At 39.5% G+C, this 19,320-nt stretch overlaps 1 protein-coding gene across 1 annotated transcript; it reads right to left on the minus strand.

Annotated features, from left to right (window-relative positions):
- Positions 1–3,752: 3,752 nt before the first annotated feature.
- On the minus strand, positions 3,753–18,914 carry LOC108718843 (serum paraoxonase/arylesterase 2-like). Its single transcript, XM_018267322.2, has 9 exons — positions 18,732–18,914; positions 15,682–15,752; positions 14,203–14,258; positions 11,877–12,045; positions 10,096–10,222; positions 8,509–8,709; positions 6,482–6,563; positions 5,787–5,915; positions 3,753–4,371 (listed from the first exon to the last, which is right to left on the minus strand). The coding sequence occupies exons 1-9, from the start codon at positions 18,803–18,805 to the stop codon at positions 4,210–4,212; spliced, it is 1,071 nt and encodes a 356-aa protein (XP_018122811.1). The 5' UTR covers positions 18,806–18,914; the 3' UTR covers positions 3,753–4,209.
- Positions 18,915–19,320: the final 406 nt, after the last annotated feature.

Genomic DNA, 19,320 nt, shown 5'->3' on the forward strand with positions numbered 1-19,320 from the left:
ATGGTGATGTTATTTATTAAGGCATGACTCCATGCCCAACACCTCTTGGGCTGCTTAGCATTTGATGCCCAGTCACGTGCTGTGAATTGACTGCTCTACATATGCCTGATATCAGATATCCAATGCCATTTGTTACTGTAAATAAACAGTTTGCCAATAAGTATTATTGTCAGAAAATTAATGCAATAAAAATTCTCTAAATTCATGTCAGGTGTATTTATTTTCCTAATTTCTGCTGACTTGGATGGATTCTGTTCTCAAGCTAGCTTGGTCATTATCACCTTGACCTTGAGGAAGAACCATCTTATTGGTTATATGAGTTATATGAGATATGAGCATATCTCTATGCTCTCGCAATTTTATGCCCAGTATTATTATTATTATTATTATTATTATTATTATTAACATGTATTTATATAGCGCCAACATAACTGTAAATTAAATGTGATTTTCAACTAAATCACCCGCTGCAGGTCTCTACTTTGAATGTCAGGGTCATTAATTTGAATTTGATTCTGAAAGGTAATGGAAGTCAGTGTAGGGATTGACAGAATGGTGAGGCAGAGGAGGAGTGGTTGCTGAGGTGTATGAGCCTCGCAGCTGTGTTCATTATGGCCTGGAGAGGTGACAGTCTCTGGAAGGGAAGTAAGTTCTTATGTCATATGTTCCCAAGTTTATAAAAACTCTGTGATCCCTTTGTTCTGGGTTCTGACTCTTTGTGAGTTCAGAATCCACAAAGCTTGTGTCAAATAAACTTTATCTGTTCACCTCAAGTGGTTCCACAACACTACAAACATGCATCTGATGGTTTTGGTTCTGCAGAGTTGGTAACTACAGTATAGACTCTATTTTCATTCATAGCTTTACTTTGTCAGGAAGTGATATTTTGTCAGGGTTGAGAAGAGATGAGGAACTGATCCAATTGCCAAATAGAATGTTTTACAACTGTCAGGTAGACTTGGCCCTTGGCCTGTTACGGGTTTTCCCTGAACTCTGGATAAAGTTGCAAAACGCATTGGATGAATCTAGCTCCACGGAACGATGTTTCATTATTTCCAGCCATGCCCTAATAGCAATTAATTGATCGCTTGGTAGAGATTCAGCTTCTCTTATTGGCCATTGCACAGCCTTGTACCAGATTAAATGGTGTAAATAAACCCTTGCAATGTCTTAGAAATTACTCATTACCACTGAGTCTAGCAGCCATATGAGGACAAATACAAAGTCACATGGCAAGCTAGTTTCACAATAATAAGGATCTTGCTTGCCTCTAAATCTCTCCTTTCAGTTGTACATGCTAATGAGATCTGTTGGATCTGTCCTACTGGATTAGATTAGGGATCCCCAACCTTTTGAACCCGTAAGCAACATTCAGAAGTAAAAAGAGTTGGGGAGCAACACATGCATGAAAATGGTCTTGGTCTGCCAAATAAGTGCTATGATTGGCCATTTTGTAGCCCATATGTGGGTTGTAAACCTACATTGAGACTCTGGCAGTACACCTGGTTTTTATACAACCAAAACTTGTCTCCAAGCCTGGAATTCAAATATAATCACCTGCTTTGAGACCACTGGGAGCAACATCCAAGGGGTTGGGGAGCAACATGTTGCTCACGAGCTACTGGTTGGGGATCACTGATGTAGATAGTGTCCTCTCTTGCTAATATCAGAATGTGCTTTAGTTTAGCTTTGTTTGGAACAGAATATCTTTTACGTGGGAAGTTAAATGTAAAACTGTAATGTCCAACAGACCGCAGCACACTGACACGTTGTTTCTTGTGAAATTTTTTTTGTGATTTATTGGCTCAGTAGACAAAAAATGCAACGTTTCGAGTCTCACAGGACCCTTTATCAACCTACCTATTAATATGGAATAGTTCTCCTCGAAACGTTGCATTTTTTGTCTACTGAGCCAATAAATCACAAAAAAATTTTCACAAGAAACAACGTGTCAGTGTGCTGCGGTCTGTTGGACATTGCATATGATTGATACCCATGGCAGAGTGGGATTTTGACTGCTAAGCACCTGGTCCTCAAGGGATAAGGAACGGAGGTGAGCGCTTCATTCTTGTGTGAAATGTAAAACTGTAGGCATTAGGAAATGTTATATAAAATATATGATGATTTGTACAAGTGGAAGTCAAAGAAGTAATTACAGATACAACAAACATACAATATATAAAATTGGCCATGGAAATGGAGTGCAGTTTCAGACCAACCAATGGCAGCACAGCAGATTTCCAGTTTGGTCAGCCATGGTCCAATCAGACCAGAAGCTCATCTGCTCAATTGATAAATTAGGATGTCCTACTAAATTGCACTGATGGTAGGGCTGAGGGTGCTGGGGGACCCAAACAGCACAATTCATCTAAAAAAAATTTCTAAAGAAATTTTAGTGAGTAATCTACTATTGTGGTTTTGTGACAGAATACAACTGTTTACATCTACATGGAGGCCCACAAGCTGGATTTGGCCCTTCATTATGTCAACTGTTGGACAGCGCTGGTCTATATCATACTAAATTCCAAACTGCCCCTATAAATCTTTCTACCAACAGTCACAACCCTACATTTCATAAACAGACCTCCAAAATCACTTGTCATATTGATGTCATATTTATTAAATCATTTTAAAATGCCAACTCTTCCATTCTGACATAATGAAATACCTGCTGAGAAATGACTACGTTTAGAAATGCAATTAAACTTATCAAGCTCAAAATAAAGTCTTGCCAAAAAAGTTACATGAAGTAGTAATGTGCGGGTCGTCAAGAACACACCAACTCACCCGCTTCTTATCCGCATCTGACCCTAACCTGCCGAGCCTCGCTATTAATAGACCGCCCCTCTCTGATGTCACAAAAGGGGCAAGGCAAGCAGGCGCAAAGCTATAAATAACGACGTCTGGCGGCAGAACCGTTGGTTTACATAAATTGTGTGGATGCTGGCTCAAATCCACCTGACTCACAGGTACCGTTAGTTTCGGGCCAGTCCACATATCACTAACATGGAGCCCTAGGAAGAGGAGCAAGTGAGGTGTTAAAAGTGTTTCCTTGCATCTCCATTGCTCACCAGTTGCTCAATCTGAATAAAGCCAAAGCTCGGGTCATCCCAGGAGCTGGTTATGTGATACCCACCTAAAAATTCCATGGAGCTCAGTCTATAATCACCATTGCATCTGCATTAAAGGGGGCAGTATACACCTAAAACATCCTTTTTCAACATGAACAATATAAATTCACTTATGCTGAACATGTTTTCTGCCTTTTTTTAAAAAAAATCCATATTTTCTGGGGGGGGGGGGTTTATTATAAATCACAGGTCATAGCTTTGTTTTTAAACTTATTACCTTCAATCTCCCTGAGTTGAATATACATAATAAGCCTTGTATAAACAACCCCCTTCCTCCCCTGTTTTGTCGCTGGCCTGCAGACGGGCAGAAGACGTGCATTGTTAGGGCTCTTACACATGAGCGTTTTTACCTACGCTCCCCTGCGTTCTGTTTTTCGGCGTTCAGCCGCAGGGGAGCGCAGGAATAGACGCATTTAATTATTTCAAATGGGGCTGTCCTCACACAGGCACATGTAGGCGCCGAACGCAGGAAAAATGCAGCATGTTGCGTCTAAACCTGCGTTCGGCGCCTACATGCGCCTGTGTGAGTACAGCCCCATTTGAAATAATTAAATGCGTCTATTCCTGCGCTCCCCTGCGGCTGAATGCCGAAAAACGGAACGCAGGGGAGCGCAGGTAAAAACGCTCATGTGTAAGAGCCCTTAATCTGATAAATTGCCTTCTCCCACAATTGCTCACAAGAAACGGAAAGTCAGAAACTGAAAGCAGTTCCATTTTCAATGTTTAGTTGAAGAAATACCAAAAACCCCAGATCCTACCTAATTGAAACACGAGGGCTAAAATACAATTCCTATTCGTTGACTAAGGTGGTATAGAGCCTCTTTAAAATCAGAATGGTGCAGTGTGGGAAGATGATCTGTAAACGGAGTGTGAATCTTCAACAATCAATTTGATTGGTTTGGATGAAATTCTCATTCCAAGACACTGTGCACTGACTGTACAGAACACAACAGGCTGGCCACATGTTATTAAGGATCAAGTAATAAAAACTGAATTCATTTGCTTTTGAAAATGAACGATGCAGAAAGTATTAAAAGGTTATAAGGTCTGTTCCCAAGAATCGGGAGCCTGGGCACAACTAACTGAGCTCACAGCACAAAGCTTTGTGGAAGACTGTGCCGATCAGTAGTTTCCCCTCGTAGACAGCAGCAGAGGATGAGGCCTGGATCACAGAACCATTGTTGACATAGACTTGGGTCACTATAGGATTATCCGAATGAATGTTCTGCACACGGATAACCTGCAACACAGAAGCATTTAGTGATATTCTGATACTGAAATTCAATAGTACTGTATCACATCATAATATTGTCAGCCTACTAAATACATAAAGTTGGACATGAATGCTTCTATATTTAAAGGCTACAGTGTCACTGTTAGAAAATGGTAATTTTAACAAAAAAGAAGCATATAACCAATAATTGTAATTGTCCCCATAAGGCAGTGGGGTTGGTGGCCACATTCTGTTTCCTGACACTGATCACTGATCAGGAAAATCTGATCAAACTGCCAGTGTCCATGTCCCAGGTTGGTGATCAGTCCCAGAGAAGCCGGGAGAGGAAGTAAAGTAGCCTCACATATACAGAGAATTGATAGGAGACCACAAATATTGGGGATAACACTCATTTGCTAGACTAGACTTTACTAGTCTGAAATGGGTATTCAGGCAAGCCTCACTTACTATACTTGGCAACAACAACTAGGTTGCTCACCTTTTTTTTTTTTTTTTTTTTGGGGAATGACAAGATTTAATCAATTCTTTTTTTTTTAGTATGAAATATTTTATTTGATTTTACTTTAAACCATACAAATCAAATTGATACAGAACATATGCAGCTTAGGAAAGATACTGCAAACTTAATTAGCCTGTTAATATTGACATATTTAAAAGAAATGAATATCAATACAGAGATACAGAAAAGACAATATCGAAAACGAACTAACTAAAAACTAACTAAACTAACTAAGCCAGTGGATATGAATATAATTATTTAAAAAGAAAAGAAGAGAACAAAATCCATTGTTCTAGGAAAAATATAATTGCCCAGGAAAAAAAAAAGGTAACATTTTATAATTGAAGGAATTGAGTAATTTGACCTCTAACATTTGAGTCACAGATTCCCAAGTAAGGAGACCAGGAAAGTCTAAACACCTTTGAGATAACTTTTAGTATGATGTGGAGAGGGACATTCTGAGACAATTTGCAATTGGTTTTCATTTTTTATTATTTGTGGGTTTTGAGTTATTTACCTTTTTATTCAGCAGCTCTCTGGTTTGCAATTTCAGCAATCTGGTTGCTAGGGTCCAAATTACTCTAGCAACTATGTATTGATTTTAATAAGAGACTGGAATATGAATAGGAGAGGCCTGAATAGAAAGACGAGTAATAAAAAGTAGCAATAGCAATAAATGTGTAGCCTTACAGAGCATTTGTTTTCTAGATTGGGTCAGTGACCCCCATTTGAAAGCTGGAAAGCGTCAGATGATGGCAAATAATTAAAAAAAAATTATGAAGACCAATCGAAAAGTTACTAAGAATTGGCCATTCTTTAACACACTAAAAGTTAACTTAAAGGTGAACCACCCTTTAACTGTATTAGGACCCAGTAGTAATGGGCATTAGCATTATTAGCACATTGGTGTTTATCTACTTACCTCAGATCCAGGAAGATCGTCAGAATTATAAGAAAACAACTTCCATCCATTTGGGTGGGCTCCAGTCCAAAGATCTCCTGTATTTGGGTCTACAAACAGGTTGTCCACAAGTGAATCTAATTGCAGGACCTAATTAGGAGCATCAGTGAATGGGAGTGTTAATAAAGCATTTAACATCTATTAGTATGACACACCATCATGATACAAGTGGACTCTCTATAACTGTACCTATGGGAAGCAGTTCCACAGTCTGAACACATATGGCCAGGCGCGGATTAACGCATATGTTATCCTAGGCTATAGCCTAGGGGCCCATGGGTTTTTTATTGAAAATTTTTTTTTATTTAAAAACAAATTCACTGAACGGCGGGACCGGGGTCCACCCCCTCCAGGCTTGCTGCCTGGGACTGAGGGCAGGACTACATGGGCGATTCAGCCGCGAACCGATGCGCTTCGCAAAATCGCTGGCGTCACGTTGGATGCGACGGAAACAAGGTAAGTAATGGCAGTGTCGGATTGTGTCACATTGTTGATGCGACGCAACACGACTGTGGGAAATGTATGGAAACATAACATAATGCCTGATCAGCTGGGCATGCATGGCAAGTTGGGGGGTCTGTTTCAACAAATACTAGGTACCTAGGAGCAATGAAATATTTCACCGTTGCTGCACAGAGGTGTAGAAAATCCCTCACCTTTACTGGAGTTAGTGACCAATCTGCTTGTTTTTCCAGGATGTCAATTGTGTGGCCCATGATATCAGCAACATAGATATACCTAAAGTCAAAAATATACATGATCACTACATGAGATTAATTGCACTGCTGTAATACAGGTATCTGGCACCCTGAAAGCTTAGCACCTGGTGTTTGTCTACTAAACAATTAAACATGAAATAAACCCAATAGGATTGTTTTGCCACCAATATGGATTTATGCAGCTTTGTTACCATCAAGTTCAAGCTACTGTTTCATTATTACAGAGAAACAAAACAAAGTTGAAAGTGAACAGGACACTATGGCACTGGGGTATTTTAAAACTTTGTAGGCAACAAGTTTCTGTATTATAGAACCTATAGCTGAATATACAAGTGGGACTTAATGAAATTATGGGACACACATTGTATTGGCACAAAGTAGTAAGTGATCATTTTAACATGATCATCACTTATGTATTATTTTATTATTGCTGCACTAACAAGGCAATAGAGCCAGGACTCATTTACAACAACAAAACGCTTGTGCCTGTGCAGGTTGTGCTTTCTTGGGACAGAATACAACCCTTGCACACCCGAAAGATCCCCAAACCTTATGTCTGCCCTAAACATGAATGCCGTGCATGAAAGGTACAAGTAGAGCATTGTACAGACTGAGCTCGACTCCAGCAGTATAAAGAGCTGCACTACTCACAGCAGCTGCAACTCATGGGGGAGATATTGTGGGCAAAAACATGGCATTTTCCACCTGTTTTATTTTACATTTTGCACCATGATAAAGAGGGGAAAAAACATATTTCGGGAAGCATGTTAGAATTACCGAATAGTGAATAATGCTATTAAAAAGCACTTGTTCAAGCAAGTTCATCATTTAGCTGCTAATTAAAATTATAATTCTGTCTTCCCAAGACCCATGTCTATCTGCTCTGCTTAGCCAAAATATATTTTTCTTTGCATGACCCAAAGTCTGACCAACAGTATAACTAGCTCCCTTCATCTGCAAACAAGCAACCCTTTTACTCTATGTGTAGTATGCTAACACAGCACAGGAGGAAGTTACTTATAACAACACTACAGCCACTTTTTCAACATAAATTCAGGCTTAGGCTGAACTTTACTACCTAGTGTTTTATTGAACTCATTTGGGGAAATTAAAGCTACGCCATGTTTGGTCCTTAAGAGTTTACCAAAACACAAATAATCCCCTGCATCACAGACTTCACTTTATCTGTGCTCTGCTAATATAATTATCTACCTTACAAGGACCAAACATGGAGTTTCTTTAATTTCCCCATTTAGCTCAAGAAATAACAAAACACATATCTTTTTTGTAACTAAAGCAAAACATATGTTCAGCACAAGCTCTAATCCAAGCTCTAATCTTTGCACTTATTTTGAAAACTTCGGGCGACTTCGGAGTTCCATCCCGCTGGCGATTTACATTCTAGCTGGCGGGAATGCAGTTAGGGGAGATTGGTTCCCCCGAAAAAGAGGAGATTTGTTGCTGGGCGACAGCTCCCCGAACCTGACTGTGTGTTTATGCCCTTAGTGCAGGGGAACATGGGCATATTCAGGGAGATTTAGTCACCTGACGACTAATCGCCTCTTCTTCGGGGCGACAATCTCCCCGAACTGCCTTTCCCCTGCCTTCTCAATATAGCAGGCGGAAGGCAGTTCGGGGAAAGTGTCGACCCGAAGAAGAGGCGATTAGTTGCCAGGTGAATAAATCTCCCTGAATCTGCCCGTGTGCCCCTGCCCTTAAAGTTGCCACTGAGATCCATACCAGATCCCCTAGCCCAGCTCCAGGCTACATAAATAAAGGCTAATTATAATAGACAAAGCATTTAATCTCTTGCCAACACTTCTTTCTAGTAGTTACAGTAGAGAAGCCAGGCTACAGGATTATAAAAGCACTTTGATATCTGTCAAATGAAGTCTGGGTTCAGGGACATCTGAATAAAACATTTAATAGACCATTGAAAGAAAAGTGAGAAAGTCACTAAGTACTTGTTATCTGTTGACATTGCTATTCCATTGGCGTAATAATATCCAGACGAAACCTGTTTCACCTCAGTGGGACTGTAATAGACGACGTTTGACCAAGCAATGCCCAACAATATCTCCAGCTGTTTCATGGTGAAGTCTGTGAAGTATAAATCGTTGGTGGCGTAAAAGCTTTCTGGTCCAACAGCGACAATATCGTTTATGCTGCAAGAAGGTTGGTAGGAGTCAGTAGAGTCAATATATACAAGTTTCAGAGCAACATATGCTGCCATCCAAACAATGGTCTTTTTCTGGAAGGCTCCTCAGTTCCCAAAGAGTTGTCTGACAGCTACCATAGACATTTTGTCCCCAACAGAAGCTACAGCAGCTATTTATAACCTTTGTGTTACAGCGAGGCAGTAATAGGGAAAAGGGAATTACTGCAAAGACATGGAGCAAAGTTATTATAAATGACTATTATTATACATTCATGTGACATTTGGGCTGCAGAACAAAGAATGAAAGTTGAACCCAAAAAATAGCATGTTTAAGGAGTTGTGCAAAGTATCCACTCTCTGCATTTATATTCAGCGGAGACTTGCCATCATACCCACCTCCATTGTGACATTATTTATATACCTTAGTATAGAGAATACCAGCGTATTATGCTCATAAACAGATATAAATATGCTGTTTTACTGTCTCTGAAATATATATCGCCCAGTGCAAGAAATATGGCAGTTCCCAAGAATGTGTTTTAATGAAAATAGGCCAAGAACAAAAAAAATAAATGTCTGATAGAAAAATACTTTAAGACTTTACAAATGTCCTATTTACAGAGCATTAAAAGTTACTGCTCTGCAAGAAAATACTATACGTTTGACAATCTACAGTATCCTTTATCTGTTCAAGAGTGGATTTATCCAGTTTGCATCAAGAATTAACAATTAAAAGGGGTGTTAGAGATAATTAGTGCTCTTTAACACCCCACTTTTGCCTGCTAAAAGCTCTCAAACACATTCTGACACATCGAGTTTAGTAAATCCACCTGTTATGTTATATATATATATATATATATATATATATATATATATATATATATATATATATATATATATATATATATCTATATATATATATAAATGTGAATAAATGGATGCACACCGGGATTTTTTTTAAAAAAAGGTTAAAACTCGCTTTTATTTAAATACTTAAAACATGGTCAGGTCCTGACCATGTTTTAAGTATTTAAATAAAAGCGAGTTTTAACCTTTTTTTAAAAAATCCCGGTGTGCATCCATTTATTCACATTTTTATATGAAAGCACGTCTGGATAGCACCTGGGTTGGATTAATTATTTCCTGAATGGTGTGCTGAGATCCAATTGGACATTATATATATATATATATATATATATATATATATATATATATATATATATCCACTTATTTGCAGAAGCAGCTATTTTAATATTTACTCATTTTGAAATTAATTCTTCAACATATAGGGCATCATCTCTGTACAATTAGAAGATAAGTTGATGTAGTTGCCTTGTACTATGGTTTGACAATGAGTAAACACTGCTTAGTTACAACATTGGTTTTTCTTTACCTCCACAGTAAGTCATGTTCAATGGTTTTCAAGTGCAAAAGAGCATTTTCCTCTTCTTCAAACTTAAACAGCTCAATAGTGGTTTTATATTGAGGGTGATTCACCACAAAAAGATAAACAGTGTCATCTTAAAAAAAAAGAGAGACAGAAAAGACACATTACAATCATTAATCGTGATCTTGTAATAGAATCAAATAACAATAACTTGCACGGTGAGAAATTTGTATATTACTGGTGTGACCACCATCTGTATTATGAAGTGAGGAGCTCGATTACTACCAGTTATGGATTTGGAAATATCACTTTAACTCTAGTTTTCCAGCATATGGTTAAACACTAAATGGTCAAAAGTGTCCAGATGCCACAAAAGTCATATACTAAGTTGGGATAGAAACTGACCAGTTCCAAATTGGCTCTGAAAGAACATGAGCACAACTATTTCTAACTGATATGGCTGGAGTGGTGTAAAGGTTGCCATCACAGGACCTCACTGCTGGGCCACTGGAAATGCATTTTACTTGCTAAAAAGATTGACATATATAATTCTTAATTGTCCTTCTCCTCCTCCTCACAGTGGTGTAACTAGCATACAGCAGACATGAAGGAGGCTCAGATAATCATGATGTCTGCTGTATGCTTCCAGTTCCCCTCTGTTACTCGCTGTGGCTAATAAGTAAGGGAGAGAGCATGTATGGCAGGGGGGGATCACCTATTCTCATTGTTCAACCTCACTAAAACTCTAGAAGCAAATCCAGAAGTAGCAAATTAGCAACCCTAGTGAATAACACATTCCCTGTCCTTTAATAACTATTATCTTTGATAGAAAGAAATTGTATTTTATTAATGTGGTTCATGGAGACCCACCAAAACAATTTGGGTACCTACTAAGGGTGGTGACACACACTAAGATTCTGGGGAGATTAGTTTTTTTTCATATAATGTGGGGGGGGGGCCCTGGCCACCATTTTTTTATACCATGTGGGGTCCTAGCCACCAATATTCTTTAATGGGGGGCCCTGACAACAAATGTTTTTTTTGGGGGGCCGTGACCACAAATGTTTTTTTAATGGGGGGCCCTGGACACAAATGTTTTTGTATGGGGAGCCCTGACCACAAAAGTTTTTTTATGGGGGGCCCTGACCACAAATGTTTTTTTATGGGGGGCCCTGACCACAAATGTTTTTTTATGGGGGGCCCTGACCACAAATGTTTTGTTATGGGGGCCCTGATCACCATTTTTTTTTTATTAACATGTGGGAACCCCAACCACCAAAGACTTGTAGGTGGGGCTTGCGGTGGGCTCAGCCCAGGTGCCCAGGAAATTTTGTTGTATGGGGCCCTGCGATTTCTGATGGCGGCCCTGGTGGCACACATAGAGATTCGGAGAGATTTGTGGCCCAGTGACACCTCCTCTTCTTCGGGTGACTAATCTCCCTGAAATGCCTTCGCCGGCTAGAATGTGAATCGCTAGCAGGATGGCACTTGGATTGCTTCAGCTTTCTGAAGTCGCCCGAAGTTTCCTCGTGAGGCGACTTCGGAAAATGAAGCGATCCAAGTGCCATCCTGCTGGCGATTCACATTCTAGTCGGCAGAAAGGCATTTCGGGGAGATGAGTCGCCCGAAGAAGAGGAGATTTGTCATTGGGCAACAAATCTCCTTAAATCTGAGCTTGTGCCCCCACCCTTAGAATTACTTATATCAGAACCAAAAATTAATGTTTTCATTTATGGCCTGTGTATATCTCAATTCAGAAATAAAGTTATTGCAGAACGTTGACTAACCTTTTGGATCTATGTAGGTGCTCATTCCATGAGGGTTAAATGTGGAAACGTCAAATCCTCTACTGAGACGCAGTGAGACCGGCCGTAGCTTTTCATCATTCAGATCCAACAGAAAGATTATGCTTGGTTTGTCAGGCTGAAGGCTCATGACGCCAGGGAATTTCAAACCCTAAAATTATGTATACAAAGTAAGAACCAAATATATTATACACATACACTGATTTTAGTAGCCTTAAGGCATGGTCTCCGACATTATGAAAAGATAAGTAAGTATATCACTATGTAGTGAATACCCTTGGTGTTTCCAACAATTCCAGATCAATTACCTGTACTTTAATTTTATTGTATTTATCGCAGTTCCCCTTATAATCCATTCCACCAATCAGGACGCTGGACTTTCTTTTGGTCTGCAGAGCAGTTGACATGAGCATGATTTTGCATCAGTTCAAGGTGAAACCAGTCTCTTTACAGTAAAAATACCTTTCTTCAACATAAACCAATAAATAAGGCTTCTGATAAAATGTATTATGTCTATTCTTTTAATTTTAAAAATCCATAAGTGCAGTGTACAGTTTTGTTATCACAGATTAAAATGAAATCATTTCGAAAATTTTGAATTATTTGCTTATAAATGGTCTCTATGGGAGATGGCCTTCCCATATTTTGCATCTTTCTAGATTCCCTTATCCTTAGTCAGTCCGAAGCATTCTGCATAATAATAGATCCCATACCATTAGTTGGTATATCTATCATCTATCTATCTATCTATCTATCTATCTATCTATCTATCTATCTATCTTATATATATTTATATATATAAAGGAACAGTAATACCATGAAGTGATTTTTTTTTATTTGTTTCTATAATTTTTATTTTTTATTTCCAAACAAAAGTTTCCACGTCCAAATATTGTTTACACAATAACAATAACTATGACATATTTCAATCATAACCTCACAAGTAAATAAAAAAAATAAAACTACTTAGAATTTTTTTTAAAGTAATGACAGTATAACATACTGTAGCCCTGCACTGGTAAAACTGCTTGTGTTTGCTTCAGAAACACTACACACAAATAAGCTGCTGTGTAGCCATGGGGGCAGACATTCAAAGGAGAAAATTCTGCTTTGAATGACTACATAGCAGATCGCAGATAAGCTTTGTAGAATATAAAGGTGTTCTACAGAGCTTATCCATTACATGACATTTAACTTGTGCCATTTAGGATGAGGACACATGGAGGCAGATTTACGAAAGGGAGAATTGTCACCAGCGACCGCTTCGCACCCATCGCAACACTTCACCAGGCGCAAATGAGCTCAGACTATGCCAATTCACAAAAATGCGGAGTTTCATTGTGGGCGCCGAACTCTGGCGACTTTTCTTAGATGCGCTAGCGTTCATTTCTGCCTAGGGATCTTGCACTAAGGTCAATTTGCATAGGGCGGGAAATTGAAAGATGTATGTTAGTTGTTGGTGCATATACTTACACATTACACTTTAAAACACATGTCCAATAGAGTTAGTCTAATGCCCTACACATGTGCCCACTGTAAAATAAATGTTCTATATGTTAGCAAATGCACGGGGAAAACCGGTCATCCAAAAAAAGTTAAGTATGGTCTTTTGCAGGCAATCAGGCTTAAAAAAGGAAAAGACTACGGCATTTTTTGGACTTTGATGGATTTTCGGCTCACAGAATATAATGTAAGTGACAGAAGATTGAGGAAGATCTAGCTACTTTAATGCACTTCGCCTGGTCTGAGTTGGAGAAGGCAATTTGCAGCGTAACAACCGTTCGCCAGAGCGAAAAGTCACCTGGCGGTAGAGTGTGAATGACTGATAGCGCCAGTCGGCTACGTTCCTGCGGGTGTTAAAGCTAGAGAATTGTCGCAAGCGTTAGCCACCTCGCCCTTTAGTAAATCTGCTCTATAATTATAAGCCAGTTGCTATTCCTGTTGTACTTGCCACCACATGGAGCCCCAAACATCTATAGCTGGAATCCTAAATGACACCTCTTGAAGCTGTTTTATGTTCTTTACCCAGCAGAGAGGACAATGCAGCTACAGCTAATGGCTTGAATACTATAGCTTTTACTATGCACAAGTATCTCACTGCAATAAGGATTACATGCACATAGAACATATCCACAGCTTGCAGGACCTTGCTTGGCCACAAGCCTACACAATGCCAACATTACTCCATACACATGGATACGTATACGGAATGTTCACTGGATGTTCTTTTAAAAGCTTTAATAAAACAATGGTTCTTTATTAAATGAAAAAGCAGCATAAAATGTATAATTTCTCAGCATGCACTTACAGAGCTAATAAATGCCAGCCCATTTGGAAGGATTTCAATATCTTCAGATCCGAATTCTACAAAAAAAATTAAAACTTTTAAAGCTGATGTATGAAATCTTTAATGAATTCATATTCCAGTCTCTTATTCAAATCACTGCATGGTTGCTAGGATCATTTGGACCACAGCAGCCAGTTTGCTGACAAAGGGTATATCGTGCCCATCATGTATGGCCTGTCAAGACTGAGCAAATAACTGTATAATGATAAATGAAGGCACACAGCAGCAAATCAAGTGTGTTAAAGGGGTGGTTCACCTTAAGTTAACTTTTAGTATCTTATAGAATGGCTGAATCACAGCAACCTTTCAACTGGTCTTCATTTTTTCTTAATTATAGTTTTTAATTATTTGTCTTCTTCTTCTAACTCTTTCCAGCTTTCAAATGGAGGGTCACTGACCCTATGTTAAAACCAAATGCTCTGTAAGGTATTGTTATTGCTATTTTGTGATACTCATCTTTTTATTCAGGCCCTCTCCTATTCATATGCTTGTCTCCTATTGAAATAAATGCATGGTTGCTATGGTAGTTTGGATCCTAGCAACCAGATTGCTGAAATGGCAAACTGAGCTGCCGAATAAAAAGCTAAATAATAAAAAAATTTGCAAATAATAAAACCATTTGCAAATTGTCTCGGAATGTGATTCTTTACATTATACTTAAAGTGAACAACCCCATTAAGATTACCAAAACTGAAGCAAACATTGCACCTTCTATTACATTACCCTTAATTGTGCCTTTAAAGAATGTGCCCTCCAGCCCCACTCAGGTGCGGTGCAGGCAGATTAAAGATGAAGTACAGCCTTTAAACATGTTTTACAAATAATTACAGAGCTACTTCTACTCTCCTCTCTTTATGGCAGAGACACACGCTGCTATTTCGGGAGATTAGTCGCCCAGCGACAAATCGTTCCTTCTTCGGGCGACTATTTTTGTTTTGTTTTCCGAAGTCGCCCGAAGTTGCCTCACAAGGAAGCCAAGCCGAAGAGATCCGAGTGCCATCCCGCAATCGATTTACATACTAGCTGGCGGGAAGGCAGTTCACTGAGATCAGTCGCCCGAAGAAGAAGCGATTTGTCGCTGGGTGACTAATCTCCCGAAATAGCAGCGTGTGTCTCTGCCCTTATGTAAATTTTCCAGAGCTACAGTGAAGTATCACAGAAATCATACAACTTTGTCTGGAGTCCAGTCTCTGACTCTAAAGAATCCCCATTTATATATGACTGCATTTTCAAGTCAACAGTGCTGACACTTTAGTTTTTATCTTATCTTTCCAGCTCTATTGCTGGATAACAGTGTTAGTTGTATAGATGAGATGTTCAGGATAGTTGCCCATTGATTACACATAACACACATACTCACTATTGTATATAATACATTCCTACATTATAGTATTTTTATTACTATTAAAATATCCCAAAAACATAGTTCTGTATACATACCAATTCCTTTTACAAGCTGACAATTGGGAAGATCTACAGGATCAACCTCTCTATTCATGTTCACTCGATGGCTGAAAAACAAAATATATCATGAAGATAGCAGCAATGTATTAATACCAAATCTGGGGCAGGCCAGGGGCAAACAACTACAGATTACAGATAGAGACCTTCCCTCATTAGTTTTGAGCCCTTCACTCTTTACATAACCAGCACATTTCTTAAAACTGGCCCTTGTATTTTACCAGCTGCCAGGCTGAGAGTTGAACCCCTCACCCATTTACTATAATATTAAAAGCCACATAACAGAAACAGACTGACCTGCATCCAAAAATGTCAGGTCTGTAAAGCAAAAGTAAGTGTTTTGTTAAACATTTTTCTTTAAATAAATAACTCTTTTTTTATATAGTTTTTGAATTATTTGCCTTCTGACTCTTTGCAGCTTTCAAATGGAAGTCACTGACCCCATCTAAAAACAAAATGCTCTGTGAGGCTACACATTTAGGGGCCCATTCACTAAGTTCGAGTGAAGGAATAGAAGAAAAAATACTTCGAATTTCGAAGTGTTTTTTTGGCTACTTCGACCTTCGACTACGACTTCGACTTCGAATCGAACGATTCGACCATTCAATAGTCGAAGTACTGTCTCTTTAAGAAAAAACTTCGACCCCCTACTTCGCCACCTAAAAGCTACCGAAGCCAATGTTAGCCTATGGGGAAGGTCCCCATAGGCTTGGTTATCTTTTTTTGGTCGAAGGATAATCCTTCGATCGATGGATTAAAATCCTTTGAATCGTTCGAACGATTATTCCTTTGATCGTTCGATCAAACAAATTGCGCAAAATCCTTCGACTTCGATATTCGACTTCGATATTCGTTAATTAACCCTCGATATTCGACCCTTAATACATCTGCCCCTTATTGTTACTGCTATTTTTTATTTTCTATTCAGAACCTCTCCTATTCATATTCCAGTCTCTTCAAATCAAGGCATGGTTGCTAGGGTTATTTGGACCCTAGCAACCAGATTGCTGAAATTGCAAACCGGAGAGCTGCTGAATAAAAAGATTAATAACTCAAAAGGCACAAATTATAAAAAATGAAAACCAATTGCAATTTGTCTCAGAATATCACTCTGCATATCAGGGATCCCCAACCTTTTTTACCCATGAGCCACAGTCAATTGTAAAAAGAGTTGGGGAGCAACACAAGAATGAAAAGTGTTCCTGGGGTACCAAATAAGGGCTGTGATTGGCTATTGGTAGCCCCTATTTGGACTGGCAGCCTACAGAAGGCTCTGTTTGGCAGTACACCTGTTTTTTATTCAACCAAAACTTAAATCCAAATAAGCACCTGCTTTGAGGCCACTGGGAGCAACATCCAATGGGCTTGTGAGCAACATATTACTGCTCTATATCATATTAAAAGTTCACTCCTTGTGAACTTTTCGATCCTTATCCCCAAAACGTTGCACTTGGAAAGGTAGTTCCTAGTGACGGGTGCCTTTTTAATGGGTGTAAAATGTGGGTGTGAACCTTGCCCACATTGAGAGGGAAGAATTATCATGCTTAACACTTGTGTTGCAAAGAATATTCACCCAAAGGGATTTGGGGACAATTGTCATTTCCATTTTACATTCTTTTCCACCATGAGATCTGCACATTAATTACAAATGGCACTGCCAGCTCCCAGCCCATATTAGCCATTGTTATACTTCCCATGCCCAGCAGCCCGGCTAGTACAGACACACTAGTTCCACTGATATAAGAGGGACCCTGCCTGGGGAACGTCTTGTTGGTGCTGCTTTATTTGCTTATAGTCATATTCAATGCTTCTTACTATAGAGAGTTAATGCCTGACCTGTCACTTTACTGCTCTGACTTGGAAAATAAAGAGGTTGAGCGAGTAGAGGAAAAGGAGAAATAGTTTGGAGAATGGGCCCACAGTCTAAGGTTTTCTGGTGGGCCCCTGGCATCCTAGTCCAACACTGTCTGTAATGCTGATCTACAACACTCATCAAGCCAGTTCCCTACAGCTGCTTTGGCTGGGAGTTGCAGTTAAAGGGCATGTAAAGTCTAAATTAGACTAAAGCTAGAAATGCTGTATTTTGTATACTAAATATAAACATGAACTTGCTGCACCACTAGCCTAATCAAACAAATGAGTTATGCTTTCAAAGTTGGCTACAGGGGGTCACCATCTTGTAACTTTGTTATACATCTTTGCAAGACTAAGACTGTGCACATGCTCAGTGTGGTCTGGGCTGCTTAGGGATTGTCATAAACAAAGCTGCTTGAGTTCTGCATGGCTGGGAAGTAAGGCTGGGCCTCCCCCTGCTGTTCATAAGTATGATTGTTTCCCTGCTCAGCAGTTAGGGACCGTCTGACAATTCCTATCCACAGCAGTAAACGAAGGGAGAATTTCACTACATACAGTCAGGTTTCTTATAAAAACGGTACACATTTTTTAATTAAAGTATATTAAAGAAAGTAAAAATGGGATTTTATTTTTTTGCCTTTACGTGCCCTTTAAGGTTGATTCTTGACCCCAATGTTATTAATAGGGAAAAAATCTAAACAGGCCCGGATTTGTGGAAAGGTAACCTAGGCCCAGCCTAGGGCAGCAGGATTTTAGGGGGCGGCATGCTGCTCAACTACACCCACATTGAATCAAAAACACTGGAGATGTGCAGAAGATACAATAATTTTGTAAATTTCCCATGCCCAATCCACATTGCTCCGGTCCAGATTATGAAAATTTGCATGAATGAAGGGGGGGCACGGGCGCCCGCTATGTAAATCCGGCCCTGAATCTTAATATACAGGAAGGCTGGTATTTTTGTCCAACCCTAGTTGCAGTTCATAACAAGCAGTTGCAGGGGACAGTTGCTGCCTGACCCAGAGCCTACTTACTAACACAAAACAATCTCAGCGCTAACGCTCCCAACTCCAAAGGTCGGTGCTGATAAATACAGTTATGAGCATCGCATGCGCCTGAGTCAATAACCTGCTGTCATAGTTTGTTAATGTTAAGAAATTTGTGAGAAAACCTACCAAAACTGCACGATCCTCTCCCCTATAAAGGCCAGCAGGATGCCAATGAGCGTGACTTTGAGCAGTTTCCCCATGGTTACAGCGCACTGACTGCACCGACGCACAATCAGCCTGGAGACACTTTGCTCAGTCCGAGCAGCTGAACTTGGGCAGCAGGGAATGGGGGCGGGGCTCTTGTTGGCTGCGAGTGGGAGGGACTGGGACAGTAATGGGCTGCCTCAGGCTCAAAGGACATATAGAAAATAGACATTTATAGTGGACATCACAGAACTTTCCTTGTGCCTCAAGATAGCATTTTTGGAGTGCTGCTATGGGATCTATAATCCAGAAACCATACCTCCCAACATTTTGGAACTAAAAAGAGGGACCAAAAAGTTGTCTCGCAAAGCGTGGCAATTTTTTTGACCACGCCCATTTTTGTGGCCACACCACCCAATTATCATGTTCATTTTACAAAACTTGGCAGGTTGTGAAAGTTTGAACATATTTCTGTGTTTTTTTTTCTCCAGTTATTACAGTTTGCTAATGAAGGTGAATTGCCCTTTAAGCTGTGAGTCTAACTTCTCCCAAGGGACCTGTTATCTTATAT

Source organism: Xenopus laevis, chromosome 6L (assembly GCF_017654675.1).
Source record: "Xenopus laevis strain J_2021 chromosome 6L, Xenopus_laevis_v10.1, whole genome shotgun sequence".
Classification (NCBI taxonomy): Eukaryota; Metazoa; Chordata; class Amphibia; order Anura; family Pipidae; genus Xenopus; species Xenopus laevis.